This window comes from Neopsephotus bourkii, unplaced genomic scaffold (genome assembly GCF_033783945.1).
Source record: "Neopsephotus bourkii isolate Nb327-2 ecotype Australia unplaced genomic scaffold, CSIRO-AGI_Nbou_v1 NB_274, whole genome shotgun sequence".
NCBI classification, from domain to species: Eukaryota; Metazoa; Chordata; class Aves; order Psittaciformes; family Psittacidae; genus Neopsephotus; species Neopsephotus bourkii.
In genome coordinates this window covers 644,654-668,756 of record NW_026900783.1, presented here as the reverse complement: position 1 = coordinate 668,756, position 24,103 = coordinate 644,654, and the positions used below count along the sequence as shown (strand labels likewise).

General features: G+C 41.8%; 1 protein-coding gene across 3 annotated transcripts in view; it reads right to left on the bottom strand.

Annotated features, from left to right (window-relative positions):
* Positions 1–8,030: 8,030 nt before the first annotated feature.
* PTPRE (protein tyrosine phosphatase receptor type E) overlaps positions 8,031–24,103 on the bottom strand; it is a 101,103-nt gene continuing 85,030 nt past the window's right edge. For all 3 annotated transcript variants that reach the window (XM_061346764.1, XM_061346765.1, XM_061346766.1), the window contains 9 exons: positions 21,571–21,706; positions 21,012–21,161; positions 19,492–19,585; positions 18,053–18,129; positions 17,366–17,500; positions 16,514–16,639; positions 15,335–15,495; positions 12,220–12,355; positions 8,031–11,584 (listed from right to left, as the gene is read on the bottom strand). In XM_061346764.1, coding sequence (XP_061202748.1) covers positions 11,510–11,584; positions 12,220–12,355; positions 15,335–15,495; positions 16,514–16,639; positions 17,366–17,500; positions 18,053–18,129; positions 19,492–19,585; positions 21,012–21,161; positions 21,571–21,706 — 1,090 coding nt within the window. In that variant the 3' untranslated portion in view covers positions 8,031–11,509. The remainder of the gene's footprint in view (positions 11,585–12,219; positions 12,356–15,334; positions 15,496–16,513; positions 16,640–17,365; positions 17,501–18,052; positions 18,130–19,491; positions 19,586–21,011; positions 21,162–21,570; positions 21,707–24,103) is intronic.

Below are 24,103 nucleotides of genomic sequence, written 5' to 3'. Positions count from 1 at the left end.
ACCCATCCAAATAGTGTGTTACACATTTAGGAAAGCAAATCAGTGTCATTATCTTTCTTACTTCTATTCAAGAACCATCCTCCAGTGTGCAACATAAGAGAATCAGTGCCAATTACATGTGCTTGCCTGTGTGGAAAGCTGGGAGCTGTTTACCATGAGGCAAGTGCACCTCTGCATGCACATAGCAAGAAAGCAGAAGAAGGAACAGTGTTTAACTTGCAAACTGCCCCCCTCAGAAAAAAAACCCTTCACATCCTACATCATTTGCACAGCCTGGTACACAGATCCCTTCCTGTATGTATGTGCCATAGAATGGTTTGTTTTGGAAGGGTACCCTGTGACAGCGCCTCAGCACCCTCACAGGGAAGAGCTTCTTTCTTCACGAAGTACAAGCGAACCTCAAGAAAACACACCAAGCACGCTATGTACTCTAAGGTGGCAAGCTGAACGCAAGGAAACTAAATGCAGTTAAGAACGATCCTTCTGAACTTTTATGCTCGGTTTCATACTATAAAGCACTTCCCGGGAAAAAAAAAAAGCCCCGACAAAAAGCACCTCAGGACAAATATGACAGCACCCTTAAGGAAAGCCTTTACGTATACGTTACAAGAAACGGCAGTCTTCAGCCTTCCTTACCCAAACCGCCCCACTCAGTTTCCACCAGCGCCAGCCAGCGAAGAACACCACACGACCCGCAGAAGCCAAGCCGACGGGCTGTTACAAGCCCAAGCTCCACGCAGCCCCCTCGGCAGGACAGGCCGGCAGTCGGGAAACGGACAGCCACTGAGGTGAACCAATTCAACGCAAAACCTCCCTGAGCGCCAACGCCGCGTCCGCCCGACCTGACACCCCCCCCCCCCCACACACACACACACCCGGGACAGCCCGTCCTCGCCACGAAGCCGCTCTCACCCACTGCCCCAAGCGCTTCTTACCTGCAGCGGGGCGAAGCCGTCCCGCCGAGGGCCCGATGTGGCGGCAACTCCGTGTCTCCCCCCGCCAACCCGCCACCCTCCCTCTCCTGTCAGACTGCGCCTTCCCGCGCGCGCCAGCGGCCTCCTCACACGGCCCTCGCACCCTCCCCACCGCTGTATCCCTCCGCCGAGCAGAAACCGGGCATTTCCAGCTTACAGACGGCTGCGGACTCACCACCACCGCCGCCGCCGCCGCCACTTGCTTACAGGGGGACACACATCGAGCCCGCTGGGCCGGCCGGGAGAGGAGCCCCGAGGCGACCGGACTCTTTCGGCTTGAAGTGGCGGAAGGAGAAAAAAAAACAAACACGACGGAGAAACGGTAAGGGTTTCGAAAAGGCGCGCGCGGGTCCACGATTGGCTGCAGACGGTCACGTGAGAGAGCGGCGGAGCCAATGGGGAGAGCGGAGGATGTTTGATTTCAAATGGAGGCGGCGGGCTGAGGTAACGCCCCGGAGCCGTTCCCGCCTTAGGGCCGCCCCTGCGCTGCCCCTTCCTCCTCCTCTACCCTGTCAACAGCGGCCCCCGGAGCAACGGACGGGCACGGTGATGGTCTCCGTCCCCTCCACGGGCTCAGGGTTGAGCTTGTACCCGGGCGAGTTTCGTCAGTCCCTCTGTGAGGGGAAGGGGTTCACAATGGGAGCGATCCCCGTCCCACATGCTCGCTTCTTTAGCTACTAATGTTGACTGCGAAAAGTAACCACAAAAATAAGGGATTCTAAAGGATGTCTAAAAACTGAGCAAGAAGGGAGGGGAGGGAGGAGAGAAAGCTGCAATAAAAATTAGACTCAACAATTAAACTTGTATTTTAGGTCAATCTTATTGAGTCATTTAGTTACCTTCATTTAGCTGCAAAAAACTGATTCCCATCTCTCCTCCCTGACAAACTGATCGCTGAAGCCCGAATCTGAGCATCTGTAAGACAAATAGGAAGAATCAGTATGAATGCTGTTAGTGCTGCTGTGTATTTGAAAACAGAAGGGGGGGGGGTTGGACACCAAACCAAACACCCCACAAACAACCAACAAACCACTAAAACACCAAGCAATTGGCAAGTAGAGTTCCGTTGAATCATGCAGAGATAGAAAGAGCTGGTCCTGACCAAATCCAGCATCGCTGCCATCCTTACCTTTGATGAAGATTATGTATTTGATACTGCACCATAGGTTTGCATGAACTTAAGAATTAATATCTAATTGATGTGATTAAAAATAATCATATCCATTAATTAAATTGTTGTGTTTAATTAATTGATTAATTAATAGCAGGTATTAAAAATGAGAGGAAGCCCTCATTTGAAAATAGCCAAGGACAAGAAGGTCCCTTTGAGCCCTTTGTAATCTCAGACCAGACACATTTTTCAGGCTGAAAAGGCTCTGGACTATAGCCTTTCCTTTTAAAAATGGTATACTTTTAAAGTGCTTTTAAAAACCTGTGCAGAAAATTGCAGGTTACACTGAGACAATGGACCTGCCCTCATTAAGTCAATTCTTCCTGTAGTTTGAACTTTTGCAGCACTGGTCTGAAATCACCAAACACAGGCCCCAACCCCCTCATTTAATTCTCTATGCGATGCACAATATTACGTTTTAAAACCAAGCTACCTGTTTGTTTGCTCATTCTTTTTGCTGACCAAAGGACTCACAAAACCTTTTGGACATCTAGAAAAGTGATCGGAAAGGGATGGGTTTGCCTCTATGAAACAGAGCTCCTTAAATCTTAGGCAGAAGCTCTTCCCTGTGAGGGTGCTGAGGCGCTGGCACAGGGTGCCCAGAGAAGCTGTGGCTGCCCCATCCCTGGCAGTGCTCAAGGCCAGGTTGGACACGGGCTTGGAGCAAGCTGCTCCAGTGGAAGGTGTCCCTGCCTGTGGCAGGGGTTGGAACTGGAGGAGTTTTAAGGTCCCTTCCAAAAAAACCATACCAGGATTCTGTGACTATAGAAAAGTGCTTGGAACCCACAGGAACAGAGATTTGCCAGGCAGCACTTGGAAGTTTGGGAGACTTAATGCTCTTCCCCCCCGTGACAGGCCAGTGCTGAATGGGACAGGGACCAAGACTGCATCAGTTTGCTCAGACCATCTGAATCCTCATTTTCAGGCCATGGCTCTACAAAAAACTAGGCCAAATTAAATTGTTTGAGCACTTAAAATGAGCACAAACCCAAATTATTTCCAGAAATTCTGAATAACTTGGGGAAAAAGAGGAGAGCAATTTACTCATACAGACTATATTTAAAATAGACCCTGCATAACATACATAAGCTTGAACTTCTGATATTTCCCCCTTTTATTTCCTTGCTACCAAGCATAAACTGGGAACTAACACTTAAACCTGTTTTTTATCTTTAAAATGACCACAGGAACATCCTGAAGGAACAGCGTGGGTCCCAACTTGCACAGTATGTTTTATATATGCCATATTATTAAAAACATATAAAACCAAATCATTTCAGTTACTGGATGCCTTCAAAAAGCAAACCTAATTTTTACCATAACTAATTTTGCTCAAGTCCTTCCTTTCTACCTGACATCACACTCCTACAATTCCCCTCTCCCACATGGGTGGGGAAACTCTGAGGGAAGATAAACAGGTTGTTGGGTGATGCCTGTTCATGTGTATAGTGTATTATGAGATCTGGAATCTGGTGACCTTAATTCCATGTTAAAGTTCTATGCATGCATGGAGATACAAACGGAGAAAAGGCCTTTTACAAGGTCATCCAGTTTTTTGTGCTTCAGGGGATAAAATCCTGCTATTCAGTTCTTTCACAAAGCAGAACTCCTTTTGATATTACTATTTTATTTCATTATCTAATTTGCCTCCAGTACTATTTTATGTGGTGTGATGACTTTAGGGTACTTCAGATGTGATAGTCAGATGTAAGCAGCTTTTAAATGCTATTTTTTTCCTTTGAATTGAATTACTCTGGAGTTTATTTGATAAGCTTTGGTGGAGTTTTAATTTAGTTCAGTGTATTAAGTTATGACCTTATTATTATACCTTCAGCTTGTCACAATAGTTTTATGCTACTGGACATAAAACATTCATACAATGCTGGAATGGTTTGAATTGGAAAGGACCTTTAATCTCATGCAGCTCCAACCCCTGCCATGGGCCGGGACCCCTTCCACTACAGCAGCTTGCTCCAAGCCCCTGTGTCCAATCTGGCCTTGAACACTGCCAGGGATGGGGCAGCCACAGCTTCTCTGGGCACCCTGTGCCAGCGCCTCAGCACCCTCACAGGGAAGATCAAAGCAAAATCCATACAAAATCTGAATTCAGCCACTGGGTATCATTGCAAATAAATAGATATTAAAGTCAAACCCTTCCTGTGGGCCTTTAGAAGGGCAGTTATACTGAACAATATGTCTAAAACAGTTTATACCAGTAAAACTCTTTGAAACCCTAATTTATTAGTCTCTATGAGCCCACATTCGATCAAACTGAGCAGGAAAGCAAAAAAACAGTTGTCATGTTGACTAGGGCTTTGGTGATTTAAAATGATAAATAATTCTTCAGTATTACAATAATAGTATTTTCTGGCATGACAGAGTGGTTTATCAGCATACTTAGCACAGAGAATCCTGTCCCACCCTTAGTGATAAACTTCCTTGCAAACACAGCAATACTTACAGGAAAACACAAGTTCTAATAAGGGTTTTCAGGCTGCCTTTAAATCTGTCTCCAAGAGCAGCATACATACAAATACTTGCAAAAGTAGACCTATAGGAGGTAGAAAAAAATGACATTTTCTTCAAGGTTTAAAGTTCCTGTTAGGTTCGCTTGTATCTGGGAACATTTAGGAGTACAAACTGACAAATATATCTGCATACACACTGAAGTCAAGCTGCCAACTTTCAAAAAGGTGTTGAAAAACAGTTTGTTTTAAATCAGTTCTTGTATCTCCTTGCTAGTTTTTTAGATAGTTTCAACTTATTTGAGCAATCAGAAGGTTCTTAGGAAGAAACCTCCTTCACTGAGATCCAGCAGTATGGATCTGCGAGGATTTAATGATCAGGCTCATCAGTGGAAGACAGTGGCCTAATAATGCAAAAGGCCCCTAATCACCGAAGTGTGGCTTGAGCACAAGAACAAGAAGAAAGTAAAGAGAATTAGATAAATTAACATCTTAATTCCTTCCGTGAAGATCCTTATGGGAGGACATTTGTTCTGTGTTCTGAAGATGTGGTTTGGAAGCACTTGAATGAAGCATATTTCATAGATTTGTGCCACTACTGATTTTTAACTGAAATTCTAAGAAAACACAAGCTCCAGTGAATGCTTTTACTAGATTAGGGTGTTTATAAGGTATAAAGGCATTAGGCAAATGAGGCATTAAATTCAGGCAGCAGCTTAAGAATTAGGGAATAGTCACAACTCACATCTTTTGTTCAATGTTAATAAATAATTTGAGTGTGACATTCAGAAAAAAACACTAGCACAACTTCTAATGGAAACAGGTGAAGGAGAAAACATTAGCATTTGTGACAAGAACTTCCCTGGCAAAGTCTCAATTTGATGAATAATTCAGTAATACTCCTACTCTGTGCAAAGTAACATGGAAAATGTATAAAAGTCATTAGAAGAAAGCTTTTATGAAACTATCCAAATTACAACATAATCCATTAATACCTAAGATAAACATTCACAATGAAGTTCAATTGCTCAAGAAATTCTCAAACACATTGAACAAGTTCTGTATTAGGAAAGCAAAGCTTAGACTTCACATATATGCCCTATACAGAACAAACAGCTTTGATCCTGAGTAGCTGATAATGTTTGAATAACCTATGAAATCTGTTTCATGAACAGTTTACAATGAAAGTGTCTTTTCTAAAAGCTGACTTGCTAAAAATATAACCATCTCCAGCATCACAAGATAAACTCCATAAAGAAGCATAAGGTGTTTATGAGATTTCTTTGTTTAGAAGTAGGGAAATGATGTGCACATCCTCACCAGGTGAACCAAGAAAAATTCATCGCTGGAGAAGTGCACAATGATAAAAATTAGTTCTTAAATGTAACTAAATGGAATCTGTATATGTAAATAAGACTGCAAACGATACTGGGTTCATACGTTCTGTATAGTTGTATTATTTCCGTACTTCAGTGAAGGCTTATGATCTTTGTTTGTTACAGATTTGTCATTAAAATGGGACGTAGTAGGGAACAGAGGAAATCTGCTGTGAGTAAAACACTTCTACTTAATTATACCGTCATCATGTCATTAGGACATGTTAGAGGTAAATATGAAAACTTCATCATCAATACAGCACTTAAACAACCCCACGTAAACTGCTTTAAAGAGGTGAGGATCAGGAGATCTCAAGTCTTTCTACAACTTTCGTTTTGTTGTTAATAAAGCCACTAGGATTGGCAGCACATTAACAAAGATGCTTTTAAGTGTTGATCTTCAACACAGAAAAAGACCAACAGCAGTGTCCTGAGACAAACACAGGAATAAAGTCATTCTTTGTCTCATTGTTCGTAATCCCCATTATTTATCTTGAATAATCTAAACACTCTACACCATTTTAATACACTGCTAGACAGAGCCTTACACTAGAAATTTTGGTGTAGTAATCAATAATTATGATTATTAATAGCCATTTAAGTTAACCAATGAATGAATAAGAACAGATTAATACTTGAGAGTCTCTATTTTCTCAAACCTGCTTCTCCTCACACACAGTTACTTCCAGTGGGGTCACAAGCTGCTAAAATGATATGATCCCATCACACAAAATATGAGCTCATCTGGAATTCTTAAAGAAAATTAATAGCTTTTACGTGTAAAGAAAGAGATTACTCTTAACTCATTACTATTTAGTGTCACAAAAGACATAGCAGTATTTTCCTGAATGCTGATTTCCCAAAGGCGCTGTATTTCAGTGTGGTGTATCCCTGTATTTAGAACTCCATAGGCAAATTATTCATTAGTAAACCCTGTATTTTTGATGAAGCAACATCTCTTCGGGATGCACACACCTTTCTATCCTTGGAAAGCAACACTTAAGTTACCAATAGTAAACATGTTGCTACAGTGCCTCCTAGACTGAAAGCAGTGTGATTACCAAGAGCATATGCTTAAATGTTAGGACAGGGCACAGGAAGGACATACAAATTAAAAGTTCTTCCAAACAAGTTTGGGAAGACTAATCAGAAAATTATCTACACTGCAGAGGTACATCCCCAGTTTTGGGTGTACCAGATGGAACAGGCCTAAAGAGGTTCAACACATAAATACTGCTTCATTAAATCAGACCTGACAAATATCTTGCAACCTTTTAAAATCACAGTGATACCAAGTCGACGTCAGGATTCTAATCTTTCATCAGAGTTACTCCCACTTCACGTAAGTCTACCCTGACTGTTGTTACATCAGTGGGCCACCTCAATTATTTCTGGCATGAGGTCCAATATAAAACCTGTTGAAATTAATGAAGAAATGGTTAACGAAAGTGAGCTTTTAATTAATGATGGGGGACACAGCAGAAGTTAAACTACTATTTTTATCTCAGAGTCATAGAATAATCCAACAGATTCCTGGAATGGTTTGGGTTGGAAGAGACCTTATCCAGTTCCAACCCCCTGACACAGGCAGGGACCCCTTCCACTGGAGCAGCTTGCTCCAAGCCCCTGTGTCCAACCTGTCCTTGAACACTGACAGGGATGGGGCAGCCACAGCTTCTCTGGGCACCCTGTGCCAGCGCCTCAGCACCCTGTGTTATTCACAGTGAACAGCAGTTGTTGAGGTATTGCAGGGTCTGAATTGTCAGATTTATACCCTAAAGGGAAAGCTGCAATGGGCCTAGTCATATCAAAGCTCTGTATTGCCAGCTCCTACTTACTCGTACAGTTTGGGAAGAGCTGGCATCCAATTACTATGCTGAGCTTACATACACAACACTGCACACGTGAATCACAATATTACTTCCAAACAGCTGCAGATAAGTACTGAAAAAGTACTTATCTCAATAATGGATTTCAACTCTTTTAGGGTAATTTTAATGAACACGCAGTACAGGAATGAAATGAAAAGACTTAAAGAAAGTGATACAGTTTGAGAATCAAAAGGAAGCTTTGTTCTTGCATCAGAATGTATTAGATCCTGCAATTTGCATATACAAATAATTCAGCAACATTCACCGGCATTATAAACACAGCAAGATCAAATTATAAATGTAATAAAAGAAAATAATAATAGCTGAAACTCTATAATACATACATATATTATAAAGATTTGACAAATTAAATACAATTTGGTTATACAGAAAAAGTTGCAATAACTTTACATTAAAAATGGCGCTCGAGAAATGAAAAACAGTTCAAAATACTGAACATGGGTGGTCAGGCTCCTTTGAAAAGTTTAAAAAACTGATACATAAAAATACCCTAAAAAACACTGGTAATTACAGTATGCATTCTTCATTAAGGCCCAATTCAGCAAAGCACTTAAGGGATTGCTTCAGGAACAAAGAACCAAGGGTACTTCAATGTTTTGTGGAATAGAGACTTTGGAAAGCCAATGCTTAAATGCTTAGGTGAACTGGAACCTATCTTAACACATGAAAACAGTCGAGTCACACAGTGACCAAACCACACACCGATCAGAATGTACAGCTTCCAATCAGCTATTTGGCATTTGAAAGTAATTCCATGCAACAGAGGACAAATTAAAAGAAAATTAATCTGTATCTATACCAAGACAAAGCTTCCCAGTTACTTGCCTGCTGCAACAAGCAGCCAACTGGCTAAACACAGGAACTGGAAAGCAAGCTTTTCAAATTATATATAGATATAAAAAAACGTAGCTCTATTTATGACTTCTGAAATATATTATAGGTATTTTTGTTTCCTCCTACATATCTTAATATAGTTAGCAATTAAAATCTGAGTACCCACGTAGTATTTGACATTGCAGCCTAACTCCATCCTACTGCTTGCTAGAACTACACATTGCTGCCTGGGTCCTGCAGAATGACCCCTGATAGTAAACCTGGTGAGCAGCGGGGGTTCTGCTGCAGCTCCTCATGCTCTCCAGGGGCCATAGCTCCCAGAAAACATCACGCCATAGTGCTGTCATGCTGAGGAAGTTTGCTTCATGAGGCAACTCTTACTCAAAGATTTAATTAGGGGACCCCAAAAGATGCCAAACAGACACATTGTTTATCACATGTAGGCTAAATGTATGGGAAGACCCTGGCATTGGGACTTAATGGGACCATAAAATACACTTACTTGGAAGGCACAGAATCCTAGACTGGTTTGGGTTGGAAGGGGCTGTAAAGCTCATCCAGTTCCAACCCCTGCCATAGGCAGGGACACCTTCCACTGGAGCAGCTTGCTCCAAGCCCCTGTGTCCAACCTGGCCTTGAACACTGCCAGGGATGGGGCAGCCACAGCTTCTCTGGGCACCCTGTGCCAGCGCCTCAGCACCCTCACAGGGAAGAGCTTCTGCCTAAGAGCTCATCTGAGTTTCCCCTCTGCAGGTTAAAGCCATTCTCCTTGGCCTGTCCCCGCAGGCCCTTGCAAAATGTCCCTCTCCAGGTTTCCTGTTGGTCTCTTTAGATGCTGGAGTTGCTGGAAATTTCTTTGTGTTATTTTCCATCATCATTTAACCTCTCTGAGTCTCCCTGTGCTACAAATGATCATACTGAAAACCCCACTGGGTTGGTTTCCATATTGAATTTATTCAATGGCTGTTTAAAACTGGATAAAATTTCAGCAAGCAGTAGTAATGTAAACTTACTCAGCATTCGTATTCATTACTCAACACTCTGTGGCTTGAGTGTATCTTCTCATGGCAACTCAACGGTTTAGTCTTTAAACAATCTGTTTATGTGCATAATTTACTGTACAAATAAATAGAGAAGTGCATCATTGGGAAGACAAGAAGCAGTAAATGGCAGTGTTCGGAACAGTGGGCTTAGGTCTTTCTAAAACTGCACTTTTTCCATTCAGGATGAAATGCAAGGAGAGGGATGCACACGTTCCTGATTCCTTTCATTGGTCTGAAGTACAGTGCTATTTGTTAGTGGAAATGAAGAATGGCCATGGGATAAAATAGTGCAAGAACAACAGTGAAATGACCAGTGTAAGTTGCTTACTTTAAATAAGGCTTTTATGTTTGCATTGAAAGAAACCCCAATCAACAGGACAAGACAGAGCTATTGCATACTAGTTATGTAATTAAAGTACATAGTCACATACTTTGTGCTCATTAGTTCATATATGCCTTTTAAAGAGTGGAAAAGATATACCTTTTCATTATTCAACATTCGGATGCCCTGTGATTTTGGGGGTTTCTAACCCCCAACCACATCCTGTGCAGGGCTGTGATAAAGACTTTTAAACTTTATTTCACCAATTATATTATGAGTAGTATTTTCATTAAAAATATATCTATATACACAATCATATACCCCTTTTAGATAAAGGAAATGCTCCTTTTTGGATAAAATATATATAGGAGGGGAAGAACACAGAGGAGCATTTTGCTACAACACAATTTTGCCAGAATTACACTGTTAGTAAAATGGTTTTTCAGAGTTTTAGCAAATACTATTAATTATTCTGTTGAACTGAATCAAAGAATAAGAGTTCATCTTTTTGGCCTATGCTCAAAGATGTGGGAAAATATGCAAATGTATAAAAAGAAGCTTTAAATCAATTTCTGACAATGTCTATAAAGCTTCTTGAAGTAGACAGCCTTAGGTGCTGCAAAATATACTCTTCTGATATGCAAAATATTCTCCAAATAGTGGTAAACTGACACTATTGTCTTTCTAAATTGATTTAAGCTGGTGTACTATTTAGGAAAGAACAAAAGAAATGGACTTTGAAAGCTCTATTAAATCAAAAAGTCAAATCTGAATTTATACTGATTATGTCTTACTGATGGCAAGACTCAGAGCTGCCACCAACCTGGAGGTTCTTAAAAAGGACTTTGAAAACAGTTATATTTTTCAGGTGGACTGTATGTTATGACACATGGAGGGCCATATTCTGATACCTTTATCATTAACAGCACTTCACTCAGTCTCCTTGCCTTCAATGAGACTATCTGTGAAATAAATAACAAGCAAGCTCAAGCAAGTTATCAGCATGTGTCCCCAGATAAACATCAGTTTTCAGAGTGAAGAAAGATTTACGGCCAAAACATGTTTAGTTTAAACCTATGTACCACAATTCACCTTTTTTTCAGTATGAAACATAAATCACCTGTGTAAAGTTTCCAGAGTTGGGAGATAACACTGATAAATATTTATAAGGGGAAAAATGCAAAGAAATTAATTTACTGTTATCTAGAATAAAGATTTCTCTACCATTTTATAGTGATATACTGTGTATGAACATTATACTTCGCTTTAGAAGATATTTATATTTAAGAAATAACTTTATACAGCAAACGCAACTTTTAGAGCCAACACAGGGTCTTATTTACAATAAAGTGGACAAACAAAATGCCATGGAATAAATTAACAGAATATAAAACTCTTTATACAGAGAACTTAAAAAATAAGGCAGGGATTTTCACTTGAAATTAGCATAATCAGAAAAGATGTCGATGAAATCTTGTACCACTCTGTAGCAGAATTCATACTGTTCCTGAAAAACAATAAAGAGATATTAAAATGTGCTTTGGTTACATTGGACTATCACAATGGAGAAAATTAGACTTATGCAAATCCTACTGCTAAATGCAACATGTTCTGACTTGGACCAGTAGCTGAGGACTGGACCATTCTAACTTAAGCAGTAGTGGTGGTACCTCACTCTTGTCAAATACAGGCCGATTGTTGCTCTTTCTAATGTTTATTCAATTAAAAGTGTGTGGACCAAGCTTCCCATATTACTTGTAGATGACTTTAAAGAAGCCAAAGACATTTCTCCCTTTCAGGGAGCAACTGCGAGCCAGTTTGAGCCCAGACGTTTTAAGATAAGAAAGAAAAACTGATACACAGCTTATAAGGCATTTATTTCCTATGTTATGTCACCTGCAATGCTCAAAGAGTTGGGTTTAATCTGTCTCCTAAAAGACACAGAATCTCTAGCCAAGTTGCATTTTTCAAAATGCTATAAAAGAGAAATCTATAAAAATACAGATTTCTGATAATACCTTGTACATACGCAGCCTTCATACATAATTTATTTCCACCTGCAAAAAAACCCTCTTTGTTCTCCTCCCACAAGAATATTTACAGACATGCTTTGACAAAGATCCACATTGTTAAACATCATACCAGTGTCTGCACCATATGTGGCCTTTGCAGTCTTAAGCTCTTCACAGCTTGAAATACATCTAAGAGCCCTTCAGCCTTCACCCGTTCCAGAATATTGCTGAGTGCTATGAATGTACCTGTTCTTCCAGCGCCAGCACTGCAACATAAACACAGTGGCTTGACATACAGCAGGATAAAAATGTTAAATGAGAAGTAATAGTGATATGAAATAGCCAAATACTCCTATTACCCAACTTATTTCTTGTGCTTCTTTTGTCACTTTGCCTGTGCCAAAAGGGAGATAGGATTAATGGCCATTAACTCAGAGCCAAGTTGGAACCAATGAAGACTCATTATGGAGAGCTTCTGTATGAAGGTGGATGATCCTGAGCTGGCTGAGCCACCCTCAGCCAAGGTCTGAGACTCAAATCCTGAGCTGGCAAAGCTGCATACTCAAATCTGCATTCAACAGAGAATTTCAGTGTTCCCACACTCTGCTTTTGGTTTTATTACTGATGAGAAAGAACACAACCTTCAGCGTTTCAGTTCCAAGACTTGGTTATAATGCAAAGAAGCCCTGTGCAACCAAACCCACAGCTTTCTGTGAGGTTGCAATTTATACTTCTACAGGGTGGACAGATATGAAAGCATTATTATTGTCATTATTACTATCATCATCATTATTCCAAAGCAATTTGATGGAAAATGGCCTATCCATCTTTGATGATTTTAGTGACTCTTATGACCAAACCCATTTCTTAAAAAGGTATATTAATATAAGGACAAACTAAGGCAGGACTACACACAAAGCTGTAATACATACAAGAAACTAAAATCCACTGGTTCTGCCTCAATCTGGACTACTATAAGAAACTTAGTGCACTTAAAGTAACTAGTGTCTTTTGGTTCCGTATGTCCTGTATGTTCAATGAGTATATTTTGTCTTACATCTGTGGAACCAAAAATATATTTCAGTATTTATTACTTGATTAATTATGCCTAACTCAATAGAAAAAAAAAAAAAAAAAAAAACAAAAAACAAAACAAACCCACAACACCCAACAAAACAAACCCCAAACAAACTAAACCAAACAGAGATTTCTTTCTCTCTACTGATGACACTAATTAGGGACTATCTGACATCAACCAAACAGTGGCTCCACACTGAAAGGGGATAGCTTTGATAGGGAATAGATACTAAAACCGGGATGGGACTGGGAAAGGATGCTGGGGATGGGACTCTTCATTAGGGACTGTAGTGACAGGACAAGGGGGTAACGGGTTAAAACTTAAATAGGGGAAGTATAGATTGGATATAATGAAGAAGCACTTTACTGTGAGGGTGGTGAGGCACTGGAATGGGTTGCTCAGGGAGGTTGTGAATGCTCCATCCCTGGCAGTGTTCAAGGCCAGGTTGGACAAAGCCTTGGGTGCCATGGTTTAGTGTGAGGTGTCCCTGCCCATGGCAGGGGGTTGGAACTGGATGATCTTAAGGTCCTTTCCAACCCTCACTAGTCTAGTCTAGTCTAGTCTAGTCTAGTCTAACCAGTCAATGATAAGATGGAGTGGAAGGTTCACTGCATTGCTGAATAAGGATTAACAGTACATTCATTAAACTTTAATTTTCACATGCTTTAACCGTAAGTAAGTGAATTGTAACCATGTGTCATTGCTTCACCTTATTTCTAGCAAATACAAAAGAACACATCTGAGAAGCACAAAACCAAACATAGGAACCTTTCTTCTGGGGGTTTGAAACCTGTCTGACCCTGTCCCTGTGCACTCAGAGCTTGACTTCGTATGGAACAGAAACCAGAAGCAGCTTTATTGATTTGTGACATTTTAAATGCTTTAAAAGCAAGGGATGAGCTGGGCGTCGGGACAAGGCACAACACTGTGCTTACTGCTGCTTATTTTGTCTGTTCTCAAACAGCAGATGTAGTGCAGAAAAATACAAATATAAAACTTAGTACAAACTCCGCACTCTGAAATGTGTCACTTGAGAAAACAGAAGCACAAGGTGGACCTCAAAAAAAAAGGAAAAGGGAGAAGAATGGGAAAAATAAAGGAGTGGGGGGAAGGAGGGGGGAAAGCCCAAGAAGGGGGGGGAGGAAAAGGAGAGGGGACAAAAAGGAGGGAGGAGTAAAAAGAAGCAAAAAAGCCAGGGGGTGAAAACAAAAGGGGGGGGGAGGAGGGAGGGGAAGAAGGAAAAAAAGAAGAAAAAAGGAAAAACAAAAAAGGAAAAAGAAAAGAAAACAAAACAAACAACAACAAAAAAGAACAAAAAAGGAAAAAAGGAAGAAAGGAGGAAAGAAGGGGGGGAAAGGAAAAAAGAAAAAAAAAGGGAAAAATAAGGACAAAATTAAAAAAGAAAAAAGGGAAAAAAAGAAAAAAAAGGAAAAAAGAAAAAAGGGAAAGAAAGGGAAAAAGTAAGAAAGGAGGAAAGATGGGGGAAAAGGAAGAAAAGGAAAAAATAAAGGAAAAAATTATAAAAAGGAAAAAAAAAAAAGGAAAAGGGGAGGGAAAAAAGATAAAAGAGGCACAAAAAATCCCACCATGAAAACCTGGCCCAGGACAAGGCTGTTTTGCAGCTGATGTGTATGAAGTGACACACAAGCTGCCTCTTAGCATTATTATGTAAGTATTATTTTCTCTCTGCCTCCGAGCACATTTCACCCTCAGCTCGGAGCAGGGCAATACTTAACTCTCCTGACAGTCTGTAAAAACCAGGAGCAATTTGATGCTGACAGCACACTGCAGCACTGCACTGGTGGGTGCATTGCCCATCACCACAACATACCCACAGCTCCACTTCCCCCATCACAGTGTTTAGCAAAGCTCAGGTGCACGACTACAACACCCCCACGTAACAATAGGTCTGTTTACTCCTGCCCATCAAGTCCACCATCATCATCATCTGTTGATTTAGCAAAACAAAAGTCAAAAACCCTTTATGGAATACTAGGTTTTCTTTTTTTTCCCTAATTTTTTTCTTAGCTTTTATTCATTGCCTTTTAATGGATGTGGTGTACTCCATCACGGAGGAAAACTGTCATAAAAACACTAAGAAAAGGAAAAAAGAAGAGGAAAAGCAAGCCAGTTCCTTAGCTAATAGGGGGAACCAGAGGTGCCTCACCTGCAGTGCACAGTGATGGGGTGGTTGCCTGTTTGCTGCTGCTGCTTTTGGACAGCCGCAATCAGGTCGATCATCCCTTTTCCTTCTGCAGGAATCCCGATTTCTGGCCACCCATGGAAATGGAACTGCCGGACGAGCCTGCTTTGCTTCTCCTGGTTACCCTGTGAAAAGGAAAACACCAGGTTTATCCTATTGTCACTTCAAAATGGAAACACACTTTTACCTTAAATATTTGCATGAAACCTGGAGAGGGGCTTGGGACAAGGGCCTGTAGGGACAGGCCAAGGGGAATGGCTTGAACCTGCCCAAGGGGAGACTGAGCTGAGCTCTTAGGCAGAAGCTCTTCCCTGGGAGGGTGCTGAGGCGCTGGCACAGGGTGCCCAGAGAAGCTGTGGCTGCCCCATCCCTGGCAGTGCTCAAGGCCAGGCTGGACACAGGGGCTTGGAGCAAGCTGCTCCAGTGGAAGGGGTCCCTGCCCGTGGCAGGGGTTGGAGCTGGATGAGCTTTAAGGTCCCTTCCAACCCCAACCAGTCTATAAGTCTAACTCTTGCAAGCACAGCTGCAAACACTGGGTCTCTGCTGATGCTTGGTGCTTTCAGCATGTTCCCCAGCAATGCAAATCAGATCCTACAGAAATAATGCAGTGAGGAGATGTGTACCGAAAAGGTCAATAATCAGTCTGAATGGATCATGCCTGTAACAGGGAAACATAAAGGAAGAGCTGACATGCAGAGGCAGGGCCACGTGCTGTGAAAGGCTTCATAGGATTTTAAAATCTGGAATCAAATTTCCCTTTATATTGTGGGAGAGGGAAGAAAATACAAGAGTAACAGCAACAAGAAGACATAAAACCCCCTAAACAACCAAACTGGAATGGGCTGCCCAGGGAGGTTGTGAATGCTCCATCCCTGGCAGTGTTCAAGGCCAGGCTGGATGAAGTCTTGGGTGATATGGTTTAGTGTGAGGTGTCCCTGCCTATGGCAGGGGGGTTGGAACTGGATGATCTTAAGGTCCTTTCCAACCCTAACTATTCTATGATTCTAAACCCCACATCCCTGTGTAAGATGTTGATGAAGCACATTTCTCTTTAGATAGAAATCCCCTAATTTAACTCATGTGATCATAATTTTAAATGCCTCAAATGCAAAAAAACACCCCTTAATGTCATAAAAACATTACCTGGTTGTATGTAACTAGGAAGTCCCTTACACTTATTGCATCTAACAGGCTGTCATTCTTTATTTCTACCGTTATCTCTCCATGAGTTACGGAGCCCTCTGATGGCCAGTACTGGCAGCATTTTTCCTGCAAAACCGAGAGAGAATTGTAAGTAAATGTTCCTTTAATTTTTTTCCACTTAGCCACGTTGTCATGAATCTCTGATGTAGGAGCTGACATACATAATAAACGTGTTCTAAACAGCATAGTAAAAAGGCTAATAACTAAGAATACAGTAATGAGATATTTCTCTATTATAAACCATTATGACGATAAAGGCTTGGGAGTCAGATGCCACATCCTGCTTTAAAACAGATTAAAGTATTAACTCCTGAAAGCAGTGCGTTGTTGTTAAAAACTCTCCCAACTAAGCACATTTCACAGCACTAAAACACCCTGGATCTTCAAACTGCAGCACACAAAGGTGCTACAGGACTCTCTCTATTGATGAATGATGTCCTAGGAGGGGTTCAGAATAAGCCACTGGAGCTTGTACTGGTAGAACAGGGATGGAAGTCCTTACAAAAGCCTTGTCCTGCTGTTCCAAATCCCACATGGCTATTCCATGTCAGACCCCTCCTAAATTTAATGCTTTTCCTGTGAACTGGGTCCTTTTTCAGTCATTTTGGTGGGGTTTCTGACGATTCAAGTAAAAGCAGCAACACTGGCCCACACCAAATAGTGAAGCAGAGGCTCATCTTAGGCAAGGCAGATTTGGTAGGTTATAAAAGTTGCTCTAATATTAGTGCTCGTATTTTAGAGGTGCTCACAGCAAGTGCTTTGCTGTGGAGCTGGGGGCTGCGGGACACGTACCTGCTCCCTCTCTTGCACCTCTGTGAGCATAACGATGGTGTGGCACTTCCATTCCCACACCATCCGCCAGAAATCCTCCACTGTGTGTGGAAGCGGCCCCTGGGTGGCAATGAAGTAATCCTTCTGGCGATAGCCCTGCAGAGAAAGACCAGGATCTGCTCATGTCGTGATATGTGAGAGCGAGAGGGATGGGGACAATGCTCAGAGACACAATCGGTACTTAAACTGGTGCTTCCCATCAGCCATGCTGCTCAACAACGTGATGGTTACTAGAGATCTGGTGACACTGAGCCCACCCAAGTCTTGCTTATTGCCAGAAATAAAGGAGAAAAGACCTACATTCATGATCCTGAGTTGTGTTTTATGACTTTTTACACCCATGGCTGAAAGGATGCAGTGATAGGTAACCAAACAATTTCACAGTGAGATGCTAACCCTAACTATATAGCAGATACAATATATAACAGACTTATAAATATATATACATTAAGAGAACATTTAAATTACACAACCGTTTAAACTGAAAATGAGAACACCAGATAAGAAATGTATGGAAACTCTCATAAGCCAAACCCAAACAAAACAGGCCATGTTCTTCATAAGCTGATTGTGTCTCTTTCAAAAGACTTATCAGCAACAGCAAATATCTGACTTGCAGTTTAAATACCTGAGTTTTTTGATACATACGTCTATGAAGGAAGCATTGATGTAGTCCGTGTACTCCTGTCCTCTTTTCATGGACAGAATCACTCGATTGAAATCATCTGAAAGAAAAGAAAACAGTCTTACTATTGGTAACTGGGTACAGATCACTCCATGCTTACATCTGTGAAAGAACAAAACCAGTAACATCTGTGATCTCTCTCAAAGCTCTTATCCAGGATTTGGAGTCTGGAGCAGAAGGAAGGCACTGGTTTTGCTGCTGTTCCTTTTCCATCCATGCAGTATACGGCGAGGTCTGAAACTTTCAGTTTCAGGTGCAGACATTACAGTGCTGCTGCAGATTATGCATGGAACCACAGAGATACACCCTGGTTTAGAAGGTGAAGCTGCTGAAAAATCATAGAATCATAGAATAGTTAGGGTTGGAAAGGACCTCAAGATCATCAAGCTCCAACCCCCCTGCCATGGGCAGGGACACCTCGCTCTAAACCATATTACCCAAGGCCTCATCCAACCTGGCCTTGAACACTGCCAGGGACGGCGCATTCACAACCTCCCTGGACAACCCATTCCAGTGCCTCACCGCCCTAACAGGAAAGAATTTCCTCCTTATATGCAATCTAAATACCTGATGGTAACACATTTTATACTGACAGAGTAAAAACCAATTCATTTATTGCCTGCAGACACTTAATGAGCCCATTACACTTTGTAAGGAGACGACACTGTTTGTATCAGTATGTTCTTTACAAATTCAGAGCAGATACACCTGCAGAGAGAACAACAAACACAAGGGGATGGCAAATGGAAACACCCCCAAAAAGTGTATTCTAGCTAAAAATGAAGCAAACCCCAAACCCACCACTCTGCAAGGCACAAAAGGGTCTGAAAGTGTTTCAATTTTACAGGCAAAGCAGTTCAAACTTTTTCACATGAAGACATGGAGCTGTTGGAGTGAGTCCAGAGGAGGCCATGGAGATGCTGCGAGGGCTGGAGCAGCTCTGCTCTGGAGCCAGGCTGAGAGAGCTGGGCTGGGGCAGCCTGGAGAAGAGAAGGCTCCTGAAGGGGAGACCTTAGAGCAGCTCCAGTGCCTAAAGGGGCTGCAGGAAAGCTGGAGAGGGGCTTGGGACAAGGGACTGTAGGGACAGGCCAAGGGGAATGGCTTGAACCTGCTCGAGGGGAGACTGAGATGAGATTTCGATGATTCTATGACAAACAGCACTTTAGTGGATGGGCTTTAAGGTCCCTTCCAACCCAAATCAATTCTATGATTCCATGAGACTACATGCAGGGATTATTTGCAGGATTGCCATTTCCAAATCCAGGCAGGACCTCTACTTTGGAGTTATCCCAATAGAGCTGTGTTGTTGTTGACACAGAGGTACAGTGTGCACTTACAACAGCCTAAGGGTCATTGAGTATTTATAGCAGTTATTACTATGTATAAGAAGTCCATCTCTTACATGGGATAATCTGGATGACTCTGGCTTTCTTCATGTTTGCTGGAAGGTTGCCAGTTCTCATGTTTTCTTTCATTATCCGAACGTTTGTTAACTTCTGCAATAAAACACACAAATGAGGATGAGAACTCAACCTGGTTCTCACTCACCGGACCTGGTACTGAAGAGAGTTCCTAAGTGCCTTTATTAGGCACAGGAGTGCAACAGCATCAAAGCCAGCTGACTTGGCACAGACCCCACTTCACTGGCCCGTGTATAAAAATGAATTAAGAAAAACAGTCATGTAGTAGTCATGCATGTTTTTCATGCTGATATTTAAGAATGTGAACATCCTCCCAAGGCTTATCAATAAAGTTTAAAGGCTGTAAAATAACAGTGGGTTTTACCATTTTGGGTCAGTTTGGATCTTTTGGGGGGGGGGGGTTAAGGCACTTTTGGCCCACCCAAGTGTGGCTTTCAGAAGCCTATCTCTATTCCAGTAAATCTCTAGTACCAGCAACATGCTATTAAAAGAATCCCCTACCCTCTGAGAAAACACTTTTCAGCGACTCTGCAATACTGTGTCCAATACACTTTATGTCAGAGACTGTCACAGTGGTGACAACACAGCTCCACTCTTTTTGGGTGTAGTTCAGTGATCCTGGATCATCTTAAGTCCTTTTCAGAATACACACCAGAACTAAAGGTTGTTCTCTGCACTTTGATGCAGCCTTGCTGGCAGAGCGACAACAAAACCCAACTTAGGAATGCTGGAGAAAGCAGAACATTTGATGTTTTCATTTGAAATGAAACTTGTTGCTATGTCAGACTTATTTTCACCTTTATTTCTACATCATTGCCTTTTTGCAATCTCAGTTTCTAATTAGATTTATCCTTTAAAGGGAAGTGAGAACTCCAGTTACCACCCAGGTGTCATTTAACACTTCAGACCTATCTATAGAATAAACATTTTAGCATAGCATGAGCCCTTGAAAAGTTCTAACTACTTCCTCAGACAACAAAGTCCATTTTAAAACACTATCACAAACAGCCAGTGTGCTTGCTCTCTACGCTTGGGGTTTCTCCACTACACAGAAATGCTTATTTTCCTTCCCTTTCCTGACAGACATGGATATTCAGCCCAAGATGTGTAAATTCTTTGCAATTCTCTCTGCTGTCAGTCATCGCTGCGTTAACATTCCCCTTGAGATCCAAAAGAGGAGCCTGTAATCCAGCTCCCTCTGCCAGCATTATCTGATCTGGCACCTAGCACCAGACCCAAAGAATAATGCCATTTTTCTTTCATAAACAAACAGAAAACTATCGGAAAAGTGCCCTAAAACATGCAGCTTTGAATGAGCATTTGCAGAACAGGATGTTATTCAAGGCCCCATTCACTGGCTCCGCACACCCATTCACTACAAGCACAAAACAAACCAAGTCATTGCTTTGATGGACCTTTTCTCTTCAGGTTACACTACTGCTTCTGAGCTATCTTCTGGGCTTACATGTTTCCACACTTACTAATCCTGTGTCATACTTACTTTAAATTCTTCTTCTAGCCCTATCTTGACGAGGTTTGGTGCTGCATTTTGTGATGTTTGTAGATGTTTTTCTAAGGAGGACACATCTAGCTCTGTGTCACCGTAGAGGTAGTATTCAAGTAAGGCTTGATAAATGAAGGAGTATTGCATCTGCAATGAACAAAGAGGCAGGTAAGCGTATTGCAGAACAAGGAAGTGAAACTGTGAATTTTGGCACTTTCTCATCTATTTCCTTTGGTCTACAATCCACTAATTGCCAAAATATACCTTAAGCTAAGATATTCTTGTTACATTGCTCACATTCCCTAAAATTCCACTCTCATGCGTGGGGAAACCCGGATACCTGAAGATGATGTGCCTCATGGTGATCTTCACAGCCCTAACATGCCTTTATCTTCCTCCCCAGCCCCATCCTTCTACTAGGCTCTGTTCATTTCCCAGCTATCCAGGCGTGCAACAGAACAGGACATACTGGGGTGCATATCAGAGTGGAAGTACAGGAAGATATTCTTCTTTGAGCAGGAAAAGTTGTGATTCCAACTTATTAAAGCCCACTTACGTCAGTCTGAACCATCTGTGGCCGCTGGTTACGGATCCTTGACACAAACTCAAAGACATCGACCTTCTGCTCCGCATGCATCATGTCTATGATGGCATCGATAACGATGAATGTGCCCGTGCGGCCCACACCAGCGCTTGGGAAAGGAACAGAAACAACCATAAACCTCTATGGAATTATCTAGTCTGCAGGAATTGCTATAGTAATGACACAGGTAGAACTTACATTGTTTATACTGGACGGAAATGCTCACTGTGAGACATAAAACTTCATTATTTTAATAATGATATCAAGAAATAGGTTAAGTTCTTCATGTAAAAAGTCACCTCTTAACAGCTCAGAAAGGATGAAATCAGAATCATATTAGAAAAAAAAACTTTGGAAAAAAATCTGCTTGACCAGCAAAAATAATTCAGTCTAAGATGACATTTTAAACGTTTTTTTCTTAACTTTTAGCTGTTTTCTTGGTTGCTCTTTCACGCTACTAGTTACAAGTTACTTGTTACAAGTTCTACACTTCATCATCCCCAAATCCTTTCTTTTATATCCTTCAAGAGCCACGAGAGGGAGCACAATCATTATAAATCACACCAGTCCGGCCACTTTCAGCTCTTCCTTTCAGAGGAAAAGGGCATGGCATCCTGTGCTAGGCATTAATAACTCTCCTTTAACCTCCTGTTAGCTCACTTTGTATAGGAACAGACGCGATGTCCACAAACACCTTCTGAAACGCGACAGAAATCTCTCCCCCACCCCAACGTGCTCAAAGACAAACATCAATGTTAAGTTTCAACTAACACCAGTAAAAAATTATTGCATGCATAATACAACTTGGTTCATATGGACACACATCATTTAACAGCAAACACCATGCAAAACCTATGCCCCCAGGTCCTCCTGTTCCAGATGGAGAGGAGCAGACCCAATGAGTACCATGGACCTCCACCAAGACTTCACACGACTTCTTCACAGTCAACAACCCTGCTACAACACTCTGCCTCCAAATGCCTTTGTGTTTAATGACAGGTTTGGCAGGCTCCCCACTCTCCTTGCCCAGCCATCCCAATGCAGACACCTTCTCCCCAGCCCCTCTGTGGCCATGGACCATGGGCCACGGCAGCTCCCACCCCATGGTGGCCAAAGCTCCCTGCCCTCTCACTTCCTTTCATTCACGTTTGACCTCTGTCACCATGGATGAGTTCACCTCAAGTCCTAGTGTCATGACTCACAGTTTACAGAGACTTGCCTCTTCCTGATGTGTCCTGGAAGCCACCTCTCAGCATGGGGCACCCACTGCCAGCTCACACTTGCCCTTTGCTGTGAGCTTTTACACACTGAACCCCACACTCAGCTTCCTCATGTCTATTCCCTTTAAGTACACAATGCCTTTTCACATATCCTTGTTCCATCCCCGTACCTCTGCCCCAAGGTTACCTGACTTCTGAGCAGTGCTTAATTCAATCCTTGTATGTTCCTGGTGAAGCTGGTGATTTTGCCAACCTTGACATTTGCCTTGCAAGGCCCCTTTCATCCATCCTTAGCCTATGCTGGGGTATTCCATTACTCAGCTATTCCTCAGCAGAGCTCTCTGCTCACTCAAAAACTGTATTCCTGAAAACTTCTGGGAAAAACCAGGCAGCAAATCCTGGGTTTTCCCTCATTCTATCTGTTCTTTGCTTCTTCCAAACGCTAACTTAGTGTTTTATTAACTTCCAAAACACTCCGCTTGAGCAGTTTCTGGGCAATGTTTGTATAAAGGCTCACTAAAAGTGGATGGTTACTCACTCTCGATGAGTTTCCCTTTCCTCTTCTCAACAATTCAACAGTGTCACATCCTGAGCCATGACGGAAATGAAGTGTCACCTCTCTGGTCCTTTATTCCTCACACAGGCTGAAGCACTGCACCAGTGCCCAGCACTGACACAGATCGGTGCTGCTCTGACCCATTGGACAATTGTATTTCATTATATCTAAATCTCTGTAGATTTTTACTGAGTTTATTTTATATTTCCCTTTATTCTGTCTCTAATTCTGCTAATTAAGCTAAGTACAGAATTTCCTGCGGTGCAAAATAAAGCTCAAGCCCAATAAGAGTCTCCACAGAACATCCTGGTAAAAGGGTATAAAAACATTGTGGCTTTCTCAAAAGAAAGACTATGTGAGACTACTAAAATCTCCTTTTCCCATTGAATGCTTTTCTTTAAGCCTCTTACACATGACACCTGGGAGAGAAGATGAGATCTGGATGGCAATGGAGAACCACAAAAGCTGGCTTGGTCAGGACAAACATGCTCTTTTTCAGTAGCACACACTTCAACAACTCTTGGAGTGAATGTCTAAGTGTCTGATACAAGCAAGAGGAAAAGAGACAAAATACAGGAATCCACAACCATTCCCTTAAAACAGGACCCAGAAAGATGAAGCTTCTTTTTATTGTATGGTAACTGTTCCTGAAAAGACACTTCTTGCTCAGCTGTGAGCTTCCAGTTGCTATAGAGATTGCAATCAGTCTCTTAAAACTGATCTGGAGTTT